This window comes from Protopterus annectens, chromosome 1.part0 (genome assembly GCF_019279795.1).
Source record: "Protopterus annectens isolate FY-2018-M chromosome 1.part0, PAN1.0, whole genome shotgun sequence".
In the NCBI taxonomy this organism is placed as follows: Eukaryota; Metazoa; Chordata; order Ceratodontiformes; family Protopteridae; genus Protopterus; species Protopterus annectens.
Window position 1 is genome coordinate 1,257,264,379 of NC_056725.1, and position 23,173 is coordinate 1,257,287,551.

A 23,173-nucleotide genomic window follows, 5' to 3' on the forward strand; every position below is an offset into this window, starting at 1 on the left:
GGATGGAATGAGGGGGTAGCAAGGTTTGTAGGGACAGCATCCTGAAGGATGGAACCTTTAAGAACATGTTTAGATAGGATAAGTCCAGGAATGTCATCCAAGGGCCATCCTTTTTGGGAACTAGGAAAAGCGGGAATAGAAGCCTTTTCCTTCCTGTCCTGTGGGAACTGGTTCTATAGTTCCTAGAGTCAGGAGTTCTTTCAGTATGAGCGGGAATAAATGTAGCTGGTTTCTTGGAGGGAAGGGAATTCTTCTTGGCCTTGGCTTTTCCTTCCAAGATAGAAAATATCCTTTTTGGATGATGAACAGTACCCAAGTATCTGAAGTAAGTGTTTTTCAGAAAGGGGAGGCATTGGGTAAAGCGGGTGGACAGAGGGAGCTGATTCAGTCAGTCACACTGAGGTGGGACCTCTTCATTCAGGAAAGGGCTGCTTGGCAGGTCCCTGGGAATTAGGGGATCTGGAGTAAGGTGATTTCCTGGACCCTTTACAAGGTCTCCAGGAGGAAGGACGAGATGCAGACGGATTTCTTCTTACAAAAGAAGTCTTAGCAGGGTAGTTTCTGTAGTATCTGGGGAAGGAAGTTACCAGCAACTGCTTGATGTCTTGAAGTTCTTTACTTTTCACTTGTAGATTTTTGAAAAGTTCTGCTGAATTCTTACCAAATAAGAGATTGTGGTGTAAAGGAGCATCCATTATCTTGGATTTAAAGTCCTCTGGAAGAGGTTGGCGGCGTAGCCAGGAATATCTATGTAAGAGATGCGGATGCAGCAGACCTGAAAAATGCTTCTGCTGCATCATAACTGCACTTAATCGAGTGTCTAGTTACTTGAGTAGCTAAAGACAGTTTAGATGTTTAGATGTAATGTCATTTTAGTGGGACAGTCAGGGGTAAAAGCTAGCAAGGTGGAGGCCTGGGACACAAGGTCTAAGGCATATTTTACCATGTGTGTTTGGTAATTAATAGCCCTAAAGTCTAAGGTGGAGGAGGTATATACTTTTTTACCCATTCTGTCCATGGTCTTGCTGTCCTTGCCTGTGTGAAAAGGGAAGCAGAGGATAATTGCCTAGACTGTCTGTCAGGAGATACAGCAATGACTGCAGGGTCAGCCATGGAAAGTTTCACTAGAAACTTCTGTTCATCTGGAACTTTATAAAATCTATCAGGCCTTTTAGGGGCAGGTGGTTGAGAATCTGGGTTCTTGGAGGCTGCATTAAAGGCACCCAGAAAGGCTGGTAGAACTGGGGGAATAGCTGAGGGGAGGGGGATTCTAGCTGTAAAAGCTCAAAATATCTTTTCTGGGTATTTATCATGAAGGTAGTATCCCACTTGAAGTACTCTTTCATTTTTGTGATAGTTTTCCCAAAGGAAATGTCCTCTGGAGGGGAATCACCCTCAAGAGAATCTTCATCTAGGGAGTAATAGTCCACAGGAGAAGCAATTTGGGACACATAAGAAGCAGATTCCTCGGAATAGTTGTATTGTGCAAGTTGTTGTTCTTCTCCCTGCTGAGTAGTGACTAAAGGGAGGGAAAAAGCAGAGGCTGGCCTACTGCTCAGCAATGGAATGTCTGCAGAAGCAAGGCCTGTAGGCCTAAGGGCCATAAAGGCCTGCAGTAAGGAATTGGTGAATGTCTGCCAATCTGGAGTAGCTTGAGGTATTGGGCTCAGGTGTTTGGTTTTTTTTTTTCTTAGCTGGTGTTGGCTTAGGAGTTGGCCTAGTAACCAAAGTCTGGGCTGGAGTAGAAAGGTTCTTTGTCGGCTGACCAAGTACTGGTTCCCCCTCGACGTCGGTCGGGCCTGGTGTCTGGGTTGGCTCCACTGATGTGCTCTCCATAGCTGCAGAGGATCCGTTGAAGCTGATGGAAGAAACTGCTGTCCCTCGGCGGCCTCGGCCCCTAAACTGGTAGTCGGCGGGACGTCTGATGGTGGAGTGTCAACAGGAGTAGGCCTAGAAACTTTGGCCTTCTTCCTTGGTTGTTCGGTTTGGGTGGCCAACTCAAGATCTATTCTGCGAGCAAGGTGTTTCAATCTCTGATTCTCAAGATACAAATTTAAATTTAAAGCTGCCAGACGGCTGTGTAAGGTCTTTGGTACGAATGACTGACAAATGGAGCAGGCCTTATGGTCGTGCTCCTCACCTAAGCAAAACACACACTTGTCACATGAAACCTTATGCGGTATCTGACACCCGCAATCACATTTGCTCTTTTTCTCAGACATCGACTAAATAGCTGAACAAAACCTACAGCCATCAAGCTCAAGTAGGAAGAAAAATGGAAACCCCAATGGGGTACTTACCTTATTTGAACTCTCTGGACTAAGGAGCAGAATGGTTGAAGCATACGTAATCTGTGGCTGAAAAGTTCTGGAGTCTGTGCATGAACACGTCACATTTATACTCCCTGGTTTATGGCCCTATGTGTGACGTCCCACGCACCTGCAGCAGCCAGGCTTAAGCTTTTGTATAGGAGCAGAGGTCAGATCGCTTTAGGGCTGGAAATCCAACAGTATGAATACTGCAACATAGGAACAGAAAGACATCATACAGTAACTTTGCTATGCCTAACAAATTTCAGAAGATCACAAGGTATCTAGGCATGCAGAAAAGACAGCAGGAATATATGTACAAAGGGTACACTACTTCATTTGCATACACATTATTTTCTGGTTAAAATGTATTATTTCATATATACAGAAAGGGGCGCACAAGTTGTCAAAAACAGAAGTGTTAAAGAAAACTAGCACATTAAGCAAGTTTGGCACATTTTCTCCTCTCCTGCAATGCAAGACATTCAGTCTTTTTAACAAGTAATCCTGCATTTAAAAAGCATGTGCAACACCAAAGGAAACAGTCTGGAATGCAGATATGAATTTATATCACTTGATGTAACACATATAGCTCATTTCAAACATGCAACAGGATATCATGAAAAGAAACATCTTAAATCTTATCTTACCTGTTTCCTGGCTTCTTCCCTTCCAGTGTGTTTAGGTGTTGCTCAAGGGTCTCCATGAGACTGCTGGGAGCCTAGGAATACCAAGCGATAAAAGGAATAGGCAAAAGGGGGTAAGGAGGAAACACATGTAGAGATGTCAAATGTTTATCAGTTGCAAGTACCTCAATCTCTGCTATGGCCAAGGTGTGAAACAAAATCATAGCATGCACATGCATTTTACATTACTTTCATCCACAAACGACATAACACAAAGCACAGCAGACAGAGAACTCATGCTATTACTATGCAAAATAAAGCAGGGCAAGCATTTATTACAACCTCTAGGATATTTATAAACACTAACTGGTGACTAAACAACTAAAATTTGTAGGCTTGAGATAAAGAAAATCATGCAAAAGACAGGACTACTGAGATAACCTTCATCTTTATTAACACCTGTGTACTAGAGTCACACCTCCTATATTTTATGTACCACATACTGTTAATTTACTCCAGGCTTAGGGTGCAGAAGACAAGACAAACTGGTACGAGTAAAACAAATCTGATCTTCATTTCTCTCTAAGCAGTACTTTACTGAAGATAATTATTACAACAAACTAAACACTTGTTTTTTTCCACTGTATCACAAAGGCACAATAGAGATAAGCAAAACAGAGACTACAAAGAAAAGCCAACAAAAATGCAAGCATGCTGAGAAAGGTCATTAAAAATACAGATGGAGTATATGAACCTGGACAGCAAATATCTCTATAGAGATGAAAAGGCTCTACAAAGTTATTTTTAAGTTAAAACAACTGGATACGTTAAAAATGTAAAGGCAGCAAAGTAGAAACAATGATAAAAATCTACAAATTCGTACCATTTGTTTAAATGAATTTGAATAGTCCTGGCCTCTTTTCAATGCATGCACATGAAAGTTAAAACACGGACATGCTTTGTACTACAGCAGGCTAAATAAAAAAATAACATAACTGTTCCTTTAATAAATCTATAAGAGGAGTGTCTCCTGCCTGTGTCACTGTGGACTCCCTTGCAGATGTGCTTAAGTGGATACTGTAGCTTACAAAGAAGTTTACAACTGAGGTCATAAGCTCTAAATTCACCATCTTTTTATGGCTCTTTACATCAGACTACTGGTGCAAACCCTACTGATACCATATAAAGTTAGAGCAAAAGCCACCGTTTCATATTCAACAGTAGCTTTGGTCTCAAGGCTCAGGCATCAAAGTAAAATTCTGTAAAGCGTTGGTGTAAAAGCCCTTGAGAGTGATTACAATTAATATGACCCTGTAAGGCGGCTGGTGAGTATAACCATTAGTACCTGCAGGATGGCTGTATCCCTCATCATAGGCTATAGCAGCACTGTTAGGCATGCGTTAGAGGGCACTCATTAGCATGACTGGCTTTATGCACAGGCAAACTGAGTAGCCGCCTTGACTGCCATTCAGCTAGGGACATTTTTCAGATTTTTATTTTATTTTTTTATGTACTACAAACAATCACAAACTCTCATACTCCTGAACATCACTGTGTTATTTTCTCAAAAGCTGGATGGCTACGAGTCATGCAAAGAGCAAACCTCTTACTGGGCTCACTTCTGTTTAGAGTACCACATCTTAATTTAAACACGGACTCCCCCCTTTTGGCAAAACTCACTAAAAGAACTACATTCTACAACCTCGGACATAATGCCCAATCCCATCCCATCCCATCCTATGAGCACCAAAATCTAAGGTACATCGAATCAACCATGTCTTTTCAACTCTAGCACTAAAATTCTAGGAATCGCATGGACTGCACATTAAAAAGATCTCTCCTACTCCAAATTTAAGTTCAGACCACTTCTCCTCAAACAAGTCTAGTGCTGTTGCTTTCAGGCAAACCGAATCACATAACGTTTCCCCCTTAACTTCTCAGTCTCCTTATCGCCACATCTACTTTTCTGGAACTGTATTCTTAACTGGGCTTTAAGTTATGCTTGTATATATTGCATACAGCTTGTTTGTTCATATATTTGCATTTTTTAGGCAAATGATGTGCTTGAAATTGGTCCACTGTGATTAGTGCACTACCCCAGTAAACAAAATAATAACAAATAAAAAAAAAACGTTAGTCGTATTTAACAAATTCATTTCTTATACTCACAGTCACTTTTATACAAATTTGCACAATATTTTCATTTTCTACTTTAAGATGCTTCAAATACTAATTCTTACTTGAAGTGCAACAATTACCTGTGCCATTTTTATATTCCACATCCAGTCATCAAAATGTCCCACACTAATTCTTCATCTTACTTTTCTCTGCATTCCACCACTTTCTACTTGAATATTTCCAAAATTTCTTAAGAACGTTTCATAAAAATTCTGCTGCAGTTTAATTTCACTTTTATGTTCTGCTCTCAAACCCTTTGCTGCATACTTGATATTTCTGATTACCTTTAATGTTTAATTTTTCAGAGCATGACAACTAAGTTATTATTTAATACCTTCATGGGTAATCTTTCACACGTAATGCCTTCTACCATCGCTCACTTTTAGATACCCGAGGGTTTATTCCTTTTACTAATCATAGTATAAAAGTTTCATTTTCCACCATTTACATACTTCAGAGACTAAACTATTTTTTTTCAAATTTTGCTTAGTATCACTAATTACTTTAAAACATTTTATTGTCTCCCCATGACAACACAAATGTTAAAGAAGCCAGCTTAAATTCCATCTACTGCATCCACATGCTCACATAAAACACTGACACCCTGAATATCAATGTAACAACATTGAAAGAACAAATGTTAAAATATTCTGCGCACGATGTGGGGATTACCCTGGAATGGAATAAACCAAACACAAGGGTGCTAATTATATATACTCTGCACTGACCCAACGGTGTCGACCAAATAGATGATGATATACCCGGTCATTCAATCCAGTGCCCATAATAAACACACACGTGTGGTTGCAAGTGTATATATGTACATATATATATACATATATATATATATATATATATATATATATATATATATACGGGATCTGTACTGTTACTCGAACGGCCATTTCACGAATGTGAAACAGCCAAGCACACTTTTGTGAAAGTGTGCTAAAAAGGAAAATGTGGGGGAATGGCTGTTGCTGAGATCGTACTACAGTGAGGATAAGGGAATATTCCCTTTTCCTCACTGTAGTGCGATCTCGGAGTGAGAATATAAAAGTAGTGGGGGTGTGGGGGGCTTTCCCTCCTGTGTAAACGTGACTAATATATTTTTTTTGCACAGTTTAGCAAAAGTGCTTTTTCGGTGAAAAGCACTTTCACTAAAGTGTGTTCGGTTGTTTTGGTTTCGGTTAGGTAGGATTTTGCGCAATAGTACGAGATACATATATATATATATATATATATATATATATATATATATATAAGCACGGTTCTACTTTGCAACATCTAAAACCCATAACATCTAACACTGAGACCAGAACATCTAAAACCCATAACATCAAATTTCATAACATCTAACACTACAAATCACAAGAAAATAACATCCCCTCCACATATAACAACACCAAACTACCAAACACACTTTTTACTACGTGTTTGGTAGTTTGGTGTCATTATATGTTAAGTGTGGAGGGGATGTTATTTTCATGTGATTTGTACGGTTAGATGTTATGAAATTCAATGTTATGGGTTTTAGATGTTTTGGGTTTAGATATTCTGGTCTCAATGTTATGAAATTAGATGTTATGGGTTTTAGATATTTCAAAGGGGACCCATAGGTGCGCACACACACACACACACACACACACACACACACACACACACACACACACACACACACACACACACACAACATATGTTAGTTCTCTTTCCTGAGTCTGCAGAGGTATGGAGGTTCTCCATTTGATGTTTTATAGACTTTTGGGCTTACACTACTTTTCTCATCAGTGTGATCCTCTCAATATGAGATTCAAGTTTGTAGTCCTCAAGCTTCTGATAATAAACCTATTATACCAAGTTTATGGGGGAGCTACAACAAAGCCCTCGGAGTCAGAAGCAGATAAAAAATGTATTTTCATAAATTCACTTAACTTCATCTATAAGCAAAACTATAAATGCTACCAGAGGTCTTGTTCTGGTACTGTGGCAGCTACTAGAATCCAGCATGAGGTGAATACAGAGGTAAAAGAAGAGCTACAGCAAGCCACGTGTGTTGTGTTTTGTTGTTGTAGCAATAGCAGGACAATCACTCATACAAAAAAAGAACAGAGTCCAAAGTTACACAAAGTCATTAACACGTGTTAGTGTAGGTGAAGAAGAGCCCCAGATTTTTGGGCCTAAAAATAAAAAAGCATACCTCCTTTTCTAGAGTATGATCTTAGCTGGTAGTAAAGGGGAGCATTACAAAGTTTTCTACATAATGCAGGACAGGTGTTGGTCCCTTCTTATTCACAGTGCTGAAACTAAGGAGTAGATCAACACACTTTTTGGATGGTGACCGGTTTGTTTTTTTGGTCGACTGTGTAGTGATACTCAAAAGTGTGGAACCATGATAATAAATCAGCAAACACGGCCAGTGATTATTTTAACAGGTTAAAGGTGTGTGTGTGTGTGTGTGTGTGTGTGTGTGTGTGTGTGTGTGTGTGTGTGTGTGCGCGCGCACACACACAAGGGCATGCAATCAGGAAGCTATTAAGGGGAAGTTATATTCTAACTAGGCAAGAACAGTCTTTGCCAGTCGTTTCTCTACCTGCCTACCACAGAGACAAAGTGTGAGATTTTTCCATGCTCAGAATAAAAGTTTGAAATTTTAGTCTTTGTTTTGGTAAGAAAAGGACAATGTTTGCTCCAGTCAGAAACATATATGTTTGAATAAGGAGGGTTGTTCCCAGGAACAATCACAGGGCTGTGTGACTGTCCAACTGCTTGTAGCTTTTAGCCATTACTTGATCCAGACAGTAGGATATAAATTATTAAGTAACTTTTTAGGCAGAGTAAATTGTCCTGATTTGCAAGTCCAGAAGATATTGCTAAGGACTGATTCTAGCTGTATTCTGATCATAATGGGAGGGGTGCAGAACAAGAAACTATCATGTCATCCAAACAGCAAAATTGGGAAATCAGTATGCCAGTGGAAATGGGATTTACAAACACAAAGAAGTGAGCCTAAAATTTACTCGAAGAATTTACTTGATAAGAAAGGGTGGACAGCTGTAGTTTGACAACAAAGCTTCTGTTTAGTAAAAAACAATTGGGAACTAGTATGCAATGGTCCTAAAGCCACCTAAGTACAAGTTATGTGCCTGGGATCTCAGACTTGTGGGCCTTAGGCCTCAAGTAGCAAAACAGCATAATGCTAGGTAAGGGAAGCTTTTACACTACATTCCTAGCTACACTGAATACCTTTCTTTTTGTTTTGGCAACTGTAGCATTAGCTGAATGTACTAGTCCGCATGCAGCCATCACTGTAATTTGAATTTGGACTCCCTAGCTGATGAAGCAAAGGTCTTGGTAAGACCAAAAAATACACCTCCAGTTAGTAGTCTTTTGCATGTGTTATGTGATATTTATTCCACAAATTCCAAGAGTATGTTAAAAGCTTTGGACAAGGACCAGTTTACATCAATAATCTTACTAGACCTATCAAAGGCCTCTGACACAGTGTCCCATTCTAAACTACTAGAAAAACTCTCTAAAATAGGTTGCTCCAAAACTACCCAAAAATGGTTCCTCAGTTACCTAACTGACAGACAACAATGTGTCAAATGGCAATTAAACAGCACTGGAGTCCCTCAATGGTCCATTTTAGGACCCCTGCTCTTCAATATCTTCATTAACAATCTTCACTCTGCCTCCCTCCAAAGTACACTCATCCAATATGCGGATGATTCCACTATTATTTCTACATCTAACAATCCACACCAACTCCTAAATATCACACAAAAAGCCTTTACCTCCATTGAAACATGGCTAAACAAATCTCAACTACTATTCAAACTAAACAAAACTAAGCTTCTGCTGTTCCCTCTAAAATTACTCCCACTCGAATTCAAGATATATTCACTAAACAAAACTCAAATTGAAACTGTTACTCATGCAAAACTCCTAGGCATCACAATAGACAAAACTTACCTTCAAACAACATATACTTAACTTAAGAAAACACATCGAACTTGGCAAACTTTATAGGCACAAACACTATATGGATGCTTCCATCAAAACTACACTAGCCAATACTCTTTTACTCCCCTTACTCCTTTTATGGAGCCCCTGTTCTTACAAATCTTCACATAACCCTAAAGAACAAACTAGAATCATGTTATCACAAAATTACCAAATTCACAACTGCTCTACCAAACCATACCCACCAGTGTTTAGCCCTCAAAAAACTAAATTTGCTAGAATTCCCTCAATATCTAAACTTAGCACAACTCTCTCTCTAGCCCATAAAATAATATATAAACCTGACAGCTGCCCAGCCTTGAAAACTGTCTTACAGCCCTATACTCCCCTCCCCAGAAATCTCCAGTAACAAACTATTTCTACAAGTGCATAAACCTACCAAAAGAGCAGGACAATGCCTTGACTCCTATGCCATTGCTAAACTATGGAATGCCCTACCATTAAAAATGTGTGCCATTGAATCTCTCAGGAGCTTCAGACTTGCACTTAAAGGCAACTACCTCAACTCCCAAAACTCCTCTTGCTCCCATTCAACAACCAACTGACCTAGTATCTTTCTTATAGTCTACTACCACTGTAACCACTCTTTTGCTAAAAGTACTATATGAGTATGTGTATTATGCCCCTTGGAGCTTTTCTCCCCAGGCCTCCACTGAAAATGGAGATATATCCAGTTGGACTATCCCAGTTAACAAACGTAAAATAAAATAAAATAAATAAATAAATACCAACTCTTATCTCTTTAGCTTCCCCTTTCTTAACACCCCCTTTCATTCCTACTTTTCCCTCTTCAAAAATTCTCCTTTACATCTAGCCTAGATTCTTTCACCCACCTCTACCATACCTCTCACCATAATTATTTCTATAATGCATCCTCATCTAATTTCCTCACACTAATCCCTCTCTTTCATTTAATTCCCTGCCTCTTCCACTACAGCTATATTCACCTACTTCTCCCAACAATATACTCCTTGCTAAACATCTACCCTATTACTTACACATCATAAGCTCTTTTGCATGCATGCTAATTTTTAACTAGTCTAATTGAATTAACCTTGATCTCTACAAAACACTAACAAATGTGATTTATCTCATATGCAAACCATGGAAGCCTTATTATGATTGTATATATGTTAGTACTTCTAATATATGGCTACATCATATAGGTTTTACTTTACTATCCTGTCATTGTTTCTACTTAAAAAAACAAACAAACGATGTACTTTATTATTGTACTTTATGAACGTACTTTGTCCATGTCTGGCCCCGGGCCTCCTCTGAAAATGGGCCGCTCACCCAATTGGACTTTCCCGGTCACCAAATGTCGATCAATAAATAAATAAATAAATAAAGTACTTTTGTCAGATGATAATGTATGCTACAGTTTGGAGAGGTCAGTGTATTTGCTGATGTACTCACAGTTCTGTGAAACAAGTATATTTTATTATTCGAACCTTTATCAAGAATATTCCTAATGTTGCAAGAATTTATACTGGGCAGAAGTCATTGGTTGACTGCACTGATGAGAACTTCAGTAACAGAGATACTACTGGTTTTTCCCTGTCTGGAAAGGAGTTCTATCATATGGACAGATTGTAAATGTGATGTATGTTACCTTAACACAAGGTCCTTGCACAGTATATCAAAAACAGGCTGAGTAGTCATCAGATGCTGTGGGATAATGCAGAGGTATTTTTGTTTATCCATCTGATGGTTACAATTCACTTCTGAAGTAGAAGTGGGAGTTAGTGAGGCTGGTAACAATGGATGGAAGTGGGGGGGTGTTATAGGGAGTGGAAGTTGCAGAACTACACTAAAATGTCTCCTGTACAGCTGAGCTTTTTGAGGTACAGTAGGAAGATTGACACAAAGGGTAGTGTTGACACCTCACAGCAAATAGTTCCCCTTTTTGGTTCTTTGTTAAGGTGTCTTCTGTGCTGAGTCTGCATGTTATTTCTGTGTTTGTGTGTTTTCTGCAGGCGCTCCATCTCCTTCCACATTTAAAGACAGGCAGTAGGTGGTGCTGGGATTTCTAAACTGTCCACAGGTGTGAGTGTCTGTGTATGACACTGAAAAAAACTGGCAACCTACTTCTGTTGTCCCTTTACCTTGTAAGCTCTGCCAGTAGTGGTGGCTGTTTGCACAGGCTGCTATAGGAGTCGTCTGTGACTCATGACAGAAAGAGATAGGATGACTCTCGCTAGTTCTCTGGGTGCCACTTGTGTTGTAAGACTTGCACACCAGGTTCTGGAGCCTCCTCTTCTCCCTATATGATAAGAAAAAAAGTAGATCCAAAAGTGTTTAAACATACTGCTTTAGGCCTGTAAATGGCTTTCTTAGCTCTCACTTGGGTAAACAATCTTTCTGTGTTGGCTTGTTAGGAATTGTTGTTCCCAGAGATGTCAAGATTCATATCTTAACTGAAGCAGTGCACGAAGATCTTTTGTCATGTACCTGTTGGATCTGTTTTCTTTAGTCATGTAATGAGGGAGAAAGAATTGGTTCTAGAGTGTAAAAAGTAAATTGCTAGGTATGGTTGCTTAGGGGTTAAAGTCTAAGGCATGATAAATAAGGGTTCAGTCGATAGCTGACAGAGTATGGAAAAGTCACAGGGCTGCTTCAGGATTTAATTCAGAGAGATGTAAGGAAGGGTAGGAATTTGGGTTTCTTAAGTGTGCCTGTATAACTAGGGGTACTCACGTACTATGACAGGATGAAGTAGTACGTTGTGCATCTTTTGAAGGTTGCTGGTACTTCAAAGGGAGAGTCATCTGAGACCGTTTAATCTAGTGACTTCAATGACCATCTCAACTAAGCCTAAGTTAGCAAGGGTCCTGGAAAAGTCACTGTTGTGTGGACATAATGGGTAAATATTGAAGTCTTCCTGCACTGATGTGTTTTCATTTGTTTAGATGGACTTTATTAGGGTGAATAGTGGTTTATGCTGTTATGGTATAGGGTTGATAAGCAAAAACTGTTGTGACTTTGCTTAATTCATATTCATTTGGATTTATGCTGGTAATAAGCCACTTTGATCCAAATGAAATTTGTGGATTCATCCTACCAAGGAGGTTAACATTTAGGAGTGCCTTGTGCAGCAGTAAGGTTCACCTTCCTACTCTACTTCCAGACTTGCTCTCCCTGAAAGGTATCTGTAACATGGGATAAAGTGGGCTAAGTATTTGGAGCTGCTGTTTTTTTTTTTATTTCCCATGATTCCATTATACTAAGAGTCTGAAGTGTGGAGACTAAGCCAAGAGTGTATTTTATTAGTTGCTTCTTTTTTTTTTTTTTTTTTGAGGGAGGTTGAGGCTGCCCTACATCGACTTAAAAGCAGGAGGGAGTGGTCTGGATAAATATTATCCTAAAGCAGGATTAAGAGGATGAGGTGATGGAAAAGAAAAGCTTTCTGTGTCTCTCCTGTGTGCTTTACTGTTCATGTGATGGTAAGTGTTTGCTTCCAACATCTGCATTTCTGAAAACAGTACTCTTTTGTAATTAACAGTTTTGTTTGATTGGTAGTCGTGGATAGAGTATAAGGTACAGTGTTGGGTGTAGGTGAGGAGCTTTGCTTGGGAAGGTGAACAGGCAGGGTGACTAAATTTTAAGTATACCTGACAGAGCACGGCAGTAAAAGTAAAATGGGAAAAAGCAGGCTGTGAAAGCAGCACTGCTGAGGCACTCTTGAGAAGTAATAGTGTTTTAGTAAGACATTGTAGAAGTAGCAGTTGTACACCTTTAAGGACCAATTATGAGGGCTAACATTTGTAAAGAGATGAGATTAGAAAACTAAGTGTTGCTAGGTCATTGGGGGTGGAAGTTGATTAGAGTCCACCATCACCCACAGCATGTTTCAGTGTACCATGGTACACAGAGAAATTTAGCAAACCTACAGTACTTAACTCAAATTTAACACTAATAAAACAGCCAGACTTTACATATCACAGAGTCTGGAGGTTGTCCTATATTACAGTGGACAGAGAATAGCAAAATTTACTAAATAGATTTCATAGACATTCCAAGACCACTGAATTTTATGACAGTTTATGCCTTGCCAGTTGTCTCCCTCATGCCACACTTCCTTTTTGCAGAACAGCCATACCAGTCAATCCTGGAGTAAATCTGTGGCTACCTATCCAGTCATCTAGGTTATGTTTTAAGGAAATGAGCGAGTTCACTGCTTAGCAGGCAGGGGAAGTTTATTCCAGAAGTTTGGGACATGCTGGTTTTAAACATTTCGCTCTACTGTGTTTTATTTTTCTGTTGATGATGATTTAGGTCCCTCAATCTGCTAGAGGTGGAGATTTTGGACTTGTGGAGATACAGGACAACTGGTGCTCTCGTGTCACAGTAACTGAGACACAGATCTCCCCATGACGGACACCACTAGTTACTTTCATTCTTTCTGATGAGGCACCTGCAACTCGTATTGTGTAGGTGCTGTCTTTGAAACAGCTTGCTGTCCATCTTACCACATATGAGTTGATTTCTAAAACAACTAGCTTTTGCATGATGCCAGCACAGGGAATGGTAAAGAAGGCTTTGGCTAGATCAAGCTACACCATTTCTACTACATGGCTACTTTCTACAGCCTCTGTAACCCTTTCAAAGAAGTCTACCCGATTCAATAGACAGGATCTACCCTTCAAAAAACCAAACTGCTGCAAGTCAAGTCTAATAAGATTCTTGATATCACAGTTTATAAGGTCAGTTATAATATGTTCCATGACTTTGTAGATGAGGCTTGTAAGAATGACAGGTAGTTACCGGGGCCAGCTGTAAGGCCATCCTTTTTGAGTGGCGTCACCACTGCAGTGTACTACTCATCAGGGACAAAAGTAGCAGCTAAACTTAGGTTAATCAATTTAAAATGTGTGTCTGAGACAGAATGTTTAACACAATTAAGCAACCAGGTATAGTATCAGATCCAATGGTGGAAGTGTTTTTGGTCTTGATTAGCACATTTAGTAAATGATCTTTAGAGGTAATAGGGGAGACTAAGAGATTCAGATATTTAAGGACTTTGAATAGAAACCTCTATGTGAAACTTGCACTAGATTTTTTGCAGAGATACTTGCAATGTGTACTGGGTCAAAATAAGAGGAATCATTATAAATACGTTCACAGCAATGTAGGTTATTAATTCTTACATTTTCTAGCAAAGCTAAAGAATTATTTATATTTATCTTTGGCTTCAGTGGCCAACTTAAGTTCATAGGACCCTTTAATGGACTTGACACAGTTAATACTACTGATATTGTCCTTGATAACTGGGGTTTTGGACCTACTAAATAATTTATGATATAATAATTAATGAATAATTATTGAGAGAGAATCATTTAAAATGTTATAGTGTGACAACTTTGTAATGCTCTCATTGTGCCACTAGATGGCAGCTGGTAATAAGTGATAACTGGCATTCAACCAGTATGCAAACAGCACAAGTAATTGCAGCAATAAGATAAAATAACTGTGTAAGGAAAGAAGTCAGAAATGTGTTTGTCATACCTCTCAAATGTCCAGATTTCAAAGAATGTCCAGATTTTTTGCATCCTATTTTTGGTCCATTCAATTTTTCCTCATAAAATCTGTTGGTTTTCTGGCAAATCGTGTGGGACTGAAGTCACTAAATAAAGACAGTCATTTGAGACTCAGACTTCATATCCTTCAGAAAATGAATGCCAACACAAAAACTTTTATTCTAGCAACTTTCTAAGTCAATAAGACCAGCATTTAAAATGTATCCCTATTTTTGTGCCTTTGCCCCCCCCCCCCCCAATAATAGTTGGCTTTGTCCAGACTATTTGGGTTAAGAGGTTGACAGATGTGGTGTATGTGATACAGCAGATACGTTCTCAGTTTACTGCAGCTTGTTTCAGTGCGGATTATGTTTACAATAGACCTTCCTCAGTGCATTATCTCCGCTGATGGAGTCGGGGTGGGGGGGCAACAAGGATGTTTTATCTGTAAGACTTGTGAGTGTATACGACAACAAGAGGGTTAGGCAGCTAATAAATTAATAAGCAAAGGCATTTTGCATTGTATACCCATCACTGCTGCTACTACTCACCCATGTTTAAGTCAGACACTGAAACTCTCAAATGAAATGGAGACATATTTTGTTCAAATATGCATATACACATATAAGGAGGGAAATAACCATTTATAAGACACCTGCCCATTTCAATGAGAAGGTAGGTCTACAACAAAGATAACATAAGCACACAAAAGTGTTTTCAGTAGTAATTCTTTTCATTGCAAATTATTATTATTATTTCTTTGCTCCCATTTGCGTGCCCTCAGCTGACTATCAGGTGCTCCCCAGGGTGTCTCCTTTGGCTTCATTTCACCTCAACATCCTTGGCATTACCCCTTGGGGCTGGGACCACACAAGTGCAGGATGGGAAGGACGGGTAGATCAGAGCTCACACCCTGCAGTGTCACATACACTGCCCTGCATGACACAGATTTGTTGTATGCCCTAACAGGACAGAATTATTAACATCAAACACAACACATGCATCACTGCATACAATGTCAGGTAGTTCCAGCCCCCCCCCTCCCCCTTCAATGCAGAAATGCTAATGGCATTCTGTCTCATGATTGTGGCACCATTTCTACCACCACAAGGACTTGTCAGATCATCGTCAGAAACTCTTTCCTCTCTCTCAGAGTGGCAAGGTGGCAAAAAGCTGCTCCTTGCTACACCCCCTACTTGGCTCCTGCAGTATCCAAGGCCACTAACCAAACTCATGCTGGATCCCTCTACATCAGGGTTTAGAACCTATCATGCTCTCAGGCCCTTGAGCAACTGTGGGGGGAGTATGTGTGTGTATTTGTCAGAAACACCATCGCCTCATATCAAATTACCCACAGCTCTATCTTGGAGTTCCAGAAATCCAAATTACTCTTAACAAATCCAGCTATTACTTCATTACTAGCTAGAGATCCCCACCAATGTCCCTTAACACCACTGATGGCTGAAATATCAAACTGAATACCTTCTTGCTAAGGGACTTCAATTACCCAAACTTAGACAGACCCACACAGACCTCGAGAAATGGACATGCTCAGCATTTTCTAGAATTTTTTAAAACCAATGCACTGGAGCAAATTGGAAAAACTACCCCATGGATCCTCTAATTTCCTCAACAAGTTCCTTACCGACCTAGCCCATAACTGTATCCTGCCCTGCCATCTCCTTAGTCAGTCATCTATTCCGTCATGCCAAGTGCTACTATGCCAGCAGCAAAATAGTCTATATTTTGGGACTTCACCAGGTCAAGCCTACTACAACTTGAAGAAGACATATCCCAGTTTTCAAACAATCACCAACAAACAGGCTCATCTGAGACAGATGTGCATCCACTTCCTATTGTTACCAGCACCTGAGAAGCTGCATAGAGAAGCTTCTCCTGTTCACCCTAAATATAATGGTACATTCAGGAATAAATGTATCTGGTGGAACTCCTATATTAATAACTGTGTAATGAATGGAAAATATTGATAAGATGCAAGAAATCCACATTCACTTATCTCAACAATACAGAAACATGCCAGCAAGATATTTAAGAGCTCTGTTAGAAAATATAAAGCAGAATACAAACAATGTTGCTGCAACAATCAAAGGAAACTGGAAATATTTATTCAGTTATGTTGGAAATTAAAAAGTAATTCTAACAATTCACTGAACTTATCCATAACAATTGCAAACATTCCAATCCCAATGGTATAGCCAATATATTGGCAGACAAATTTAGTGCTAACTTTAAATCACCTACCAACATTTTTGGCTGCACTATCCCTGTGGTTTTTCCTGAAATCACCTTCTAACAAATTTTAGAAACCCTATCAAAGGCTAAAAAGTAATACATCTATGGAACCAGGTAACATAGCAGGTTGCATTCTCATCAGTAAAAAGTATGCACAATACAAGTCAGTAAACTGTTCTGCCTCAGTCTATCCACAGTATTTGGGCCTGATGGCTGCAGAACAGCCACTGTGACACCTCTACACATGGGTGGCCCCTCTAAAGGCCCAGGTAATCATAGGCCCATTAACCTCACCAGCCTTATACTCAAAGCCTCAACAGAACTCATTTATGCAGCCACAGACAACTTAAATAATCAGTGTAAATTAGTGAGTAGCAGATTATTTTCCTAAACCTAGTAAACATCTTTGAAAAAGTTACAGAAGCTGTGGACAGTGGTCAATCCGTGATTGCTACTTATCTAAAAATGTCCAAGGGGTCTTGACATTATTCCCCATGCTGGTATTATCGAAAAGTAGACAAACATGAAGTAAGTCCCTACATTGTCAGATGGATGGCAAATTGGCTATCCATTGGATCTCAAATTGTGAAAGTAGTACCCTCTCAGAATGTAAAAGTGTAACTACTGGGGTACAATGAGAGTTTTTAATTTGATTTTGTTCACCATGAAAGGCCAATTGGGATTGCATTCTTTATTAACATAGACATATTAACAATGTGCAAGAAAAGAAGCATTTACACCCTTTTACAAAATTCAAATATTTCTGTAAAGTTAAAAAAACAGGTAGTCTTAGACAATCAAAGAAATGCAGAGTATTTACATAATGTTACAAAGCTCAAAAAGTTTTGATACTTTTGTATTATCATAACTGGAAGGTAATACAATGATTGGTTAACTGGGGTTAGTGCCTAAAAGCAGAGGACTTGATGTGTAAGGCAGTTTAGTTCGGATGATGATAGTGAAAGCAGGGAAATGATTAGAGGGCACTTGGGGATTTAGAGATGGCAATATTTAACAGAAGGTAATGAAAGGGGAAAACAAGTAGAACTAGAAAGAATGACAGCAGAGAGTTAAGTGTAAGGAAAACAAATTATGGAGAGGGACATGTTGGTAGCACAGAGGAAAGGGGAAAAACAGATGAAAAAAAATAGAAATCAACATATGGATAAACTACCGCTATATGGTTTGCTTTTCACCAGGTGATGTTTCAGTGCAGCTTTCAAGTGTTTTACATTGCTCGTTTGCCTGCCACTACTTGGAAGGTTGTTCCATGCTTTACAGATTCTAACAGAGTACAGCGAGTCACTGTATGAGTTACTGGATTTGTAGGATCCAGCTAGTTTAAGTCCAAGTTTCTATTTGGCATATGCCAGTTGAAGAGGTTGACCAGTGAGGGTGCATTAAGTGGGTGGTGTAGTATCTTGTGCTCCATGAGTAACTGGGATAAAGATGTGTGTTGCGGGAATTCAAGTCAGCTGAAGGTGTTTAGGGCTTTGCAGTGGTGGAGGCTGGTTGGGAAGCTGCATGTAAATTTACTAACTTTATTGTAACACTGCTCCAGTTTATGTTTGGTGGAAGATTTGTAGATATTGTTGAGGCATATGGGTTAGCTGCTATTTTCTTACTATGATCATTTAGAATGTGTGCTGCTCTACATAGCGAATCTTGCTTGATGTGAGGTTTTTTTTGTTGACTGAAGAGTCTATATGAAGATCAAACTTTAACTTGTCAGTGATAATGTCTAGTAATTTAGTACTGGTGACGTGTTTGATTTTTGTGTTGTCTGAGGACAGAATATTCAGATTAGTGGTATTTTCATTTATATTTTTCAGAGAATAAAACAGTTTGCTTTTTTGAGGGGTTTAAAAGCAGATGAGATTTCTTTAGCCATTTTTCCACAGACGTGAAATTATCTTGTGTAATCATTTTTAAGGTGGACAGACTGGTGTCTAAGCTGACTAGTGTTATGCAGACACTCAAGCCAATATTCCAAAAGTGGGGCTGACCAAGTCTGCTGATAACTGCAAGCTGGGCACCATTACCCATTCATCCACTGATACTAAATTGCTCTGACAAGGACTGGAATATGCACATAACCAGTCTACTGAAAACAGTCTCAACAAAAAAGTGCTGGCTGGATCTTCAGAAAAATATAGCTATTCCCATCACTAAGGTTATAAGTTTTGCTCCTCCTCTTTTGATAGAGACAGTCATAAGACACTGGGTGCGTATGTCGGTAACTGTCTCTCATTAGACCATCATGTTTCCACCCTAGTCAGGAAATCCTTTAATCCTGTTAATTTCCAAGGGAATATCATCAAGATCCAAAGCCATCATCTTAACACCATACTATTACCTTATCAGGCCTATCATCAAATACATTGTCCCCATAGCTCTCAACCTTTTAGCACAAGAAATCTGGACAAAGCCTAAAATAACGGGGGGGGGGGGGCTAAAAATAGGGACATATTTTAAATATTGCTCTTATACACTTAAAGAAGCTGCTAGAATGTTAGGATTCATGTTAGCATGCATTTTCTCAAGGATATGAAGTCTGAAACTCAAATTCATGCCATTATTTAGTGACTTCAATTCTCAGTGATATGCCAAAAAACTAGAAATTTTATGAGAAAATAAAAACAAAAATATGGGGCAAAAATCTGGACATTCTGCAAAAATCTGGACAGTTGAGAGGTATATTGTCCTCTTCTGCGTGTACAAATCTAAGTATATTGCTTAACTGGAAAAGCCTTAATGATTTTTAATCAGGAAAATTAAAGACCATAACTTCTTTATAAATCCCAAGAGTGTAGCACAATTCACTTTATACTCAACAGCCCATCATCTGCTCTGATGTGACCTGTTCCTTGCTTTTTGAGACATGAAATTCAAAATCTTAGTTCCTCCTATTTTTTCACAAACACAGTGACCCTACAAACACCTATGCTAGGGATCAAGAACTACAGCAATAAACAAGCAAGACTTGCTAGAGGGATAGTTTTGTTACTCAACGCATTCCTGGCCTGGGGAATAAGTTACCACCACAGATCAAGTAAAGTACTGCAGAGGGATAGGTTTGTTACTCAATGCATTGCTAGCCTGTGGAATAGGTTACAACTACAGAGCAAGCAAAGTACTGCTCTGTCTACCTTTAAGGTGAACCAGGATGACTGTACAAGTAGACAAAAACATACACCAGGGTTGTCATGTATGACCCTGCTCAGTTTGGGAGATTAGCACTATGATTTGCTTGTAAACAGTAGCTAGACCTTTTACATGTTCCTGCTTAAAGGTGTACACGTCTAGGCATCACATAATTCCTGTAATAGATTTTCTAGTATTGTTCCTATGTTTCTTATAGACAAACTGTCAGTGCTCAATCCCCTCTATGCTATGGAGCTGGGGTTTACTGCAAATTCTGTAATGAAATGCATAGCACACATGACTGCTACCACTGATCTGAGCCTGCCCTGCAGTGCACCCAAAATGGAACAAAGGGATTTCATACTACCCCACTCCGTTCCATAAATTCACAGTTTTATTTTCTTTATTGGTATAAAGCAGTTCATTTTTTCTTTATAAAACTCTGCATACCTTTCATGTTCATACTTCCAAGAACCTGCATCACACACACACACACACACACACACACACACACACACACACACACCCTTCACTTATGCCTTAAGACATACTCTAATTAATTTATGTTCCTTAACACTTTCTACAAACTACAGACACAAATCCTATTAAAAGAGTTTTTTGACCTAATGCTACAGCACGCCAATGTATCGTTTTGCATTCATCATCACAAATAAATCAACACAATATTAATTATGAACCATTAATTAATTATATTTTTCCCCTATATTCTTTCCTTCAGTTGCAAAGGTTTGACAGCTAAGCAGCACCCCTACCCATTTACAGAAACCTTCCAACACATACTTAGGAAATTAAAATCAGACTCCATAAGATTTCCAGTCTTTCTGTTAAAAAAAAACTGTTTAACTTCCACTTTATCAAATATCCCATCTCACAAACCTCTTTAAATGTTTCTGCCTGTTCTTCACTTATTAAATCTCACAATATTTTACCTGTCCCTCCTGGCAAACAAGTCCCACAGCTTTTCCGTTCCTGTTATTCCTTATTCTATATGATTTTTCCTGTCTATAAAAATTGCTTCCTATTATTCTCACACTTAACTCCCTCACCTGTAACATATTAATGTTTTTCATAATGTTCTATAAGCAACACAGACACAGTGAATAAGCCTGCAGCATACATGATGTGTTTATTCTCATTACATTCTAGAAGGAATATGTTCCACATCACAGCCAGCTACCTATACCTAGGCATCGGCATGTATAAACGTATAATTACACATCCTATGCATTAATACACACATCTAGACAGACACACATACAGACAGACACACATACATACACACACACACACATACACACACACACATACACACACACACACACACACACACACACACACGCTTATCTCACTGATCTTTTTAAATTAACCTTTAGCCTTAGTTCTACACTAGGCATGTCATGGACTCAAACCCGATGCAATCATTTCTTCACATTCAAAAGACATTTTAACAAATATAGCTTCTCAGTCTTTAACATCATAAATGAGTTTTGGACTGATCATATACCTGTTGGGATCATATACCCGTTGAGTTTCTTCAATCCAATTCCAAACCTGGAGAACTTGTTAGGACCGCTCATTCTGGACATCTGATCTCTCTTTACAGAACGTTCCTGCTGCACTATAGCTTTTCCTGGGGACAAGATACAGGAAGCCTCTCTCTTCATCATTTGACTAACACAATTTTCACAGTTTTCATTTTCTTGTGGTGGTAATATTTCTGGTTATAAATTAATACTTCTGGCTGCACCTTCTCCTTCAGTTTTGGCATATCTTTTTTATACAAACATCTGAAATTCCTCCTGTGTCTTTTGTCCTTCCTCACAAAGATCGTAGTTCAGATGCTTGAACAGCTACTTCAGCTTCAGAATGTGAACTTTATCATACATTTTGCGCTCTTACATTATCCCCATCATGTAAGTCAGGCATTCTCCGATTCTGTATTACATTATCACCAGCATCAGTATCTGGCATTCTTGAGGAACTTCCATTTTAATAGCATTTCTGTCTCTGCTGATTTCTTTTCAGTATTTCTTTTACTTCATATTGACTTTCCAGCATCAATAAATAGATGAAGTAGGTCATTTGTTTTTTTAGCCTTCTGCCCATTAATGACTAAGATGATGACAGGCTGTATCTCTGCAGTAGTATATTCGTATATTCCAAAACTGAGTGATGACCCTGTTGCAACTGCTTTTTCTCTCGAGATTTTTCACTGTCTAGAAAGTTCTCTCTACTTGACTTTTGGACTGCAAACAGCTTTATTTATTTTATTTTATTTTACATTTGTTTACTGGGAAAGTACAACTGGATACAGGTCCTTTTTCAGCGTAGGCCTGGGAAGAAAAGCTTCTCATTTACAACAGAAGAGTTGTACAAAATTTCAAAACATTATACCAGAGAAGTAACACATGCATACAGATTAATACACACAGTGAGTTCTTAATACATCAATTTTACACATATAGACTAAGGTTAATACACATTTCTAATAATAGTAGATACTAGTATTTCTACCACAAAACTTTATGTATGCGCACAACTATGGAGAGAACACAGACAGATCATACTATATTATCAAGGAGAGATAATAGTAAAGTAATGGACCAGTTACTAACTGGGAAAAGTTGCAAGAAGTTTTGGTGGCACAGACTGAGTCACACTAATGTGAAGGAACAGATAGTGTGGAGATGATAAGTATTGGGAAGACAGGATAGAGGAGTTAGACAGCAAGGGGGTATGCAGGAAGGCACTCATATGTTATCCAGGATTGGTGCATAAGCATAGCTTTGTATTCAATAAATGGGATTTTAGTCTCTTTTTAAACTGCAGAGCATTTGTAGATGTCCGTATATCTGTCGATAATGAGTTCCAGATTTTGGCTATGCATGCTGAATACAGGGAATCTCCAGTGGCATTACTGGATTTGGTAACTTTTAAGAAGGATTTATTATTTGAGGGTAAAGACAGACTATTAGTGTAGGGGAGCAGAAGGTTTTGTAGAGCAGGGTTTTTTCAGGTTGATTTAGAAGTGTATGGACCAAAGTAGGTTGGTTATAAGTTAAGAACTGGGGTAGTTCTATCCAGTTAAGTTGTTTGAGTA

The 23,173-nt window shown here is 38.9% G+C and overlaps 1 protein-coding gene across 18 annotated transcripts in view; it reads right to left on the bottom strand.

The window, feature by feature from the left end:
• Positions 1-23,173, bottom strand: part of SNAP91 (synaptosome associated protein 91) — a 2,005,574-nt gene that overhangs the window by 632,659 nt on the left and 1,349,742 nt on the right. For all 18 annotated transcript variants that reach the window (XM_044066094.1, XM_044066049.1, XM_044066072.1 and 15 more), the window contains one exon: positions 2,960-3,030. In XM_044066094.1, coding sequence (XP_043922029.1) covers positions 2,960-3,030 — 71 coding nt within the window. The remainder of the gene's footprint in view (positions 1-2,959; positions 3,031-23,173) is intronic.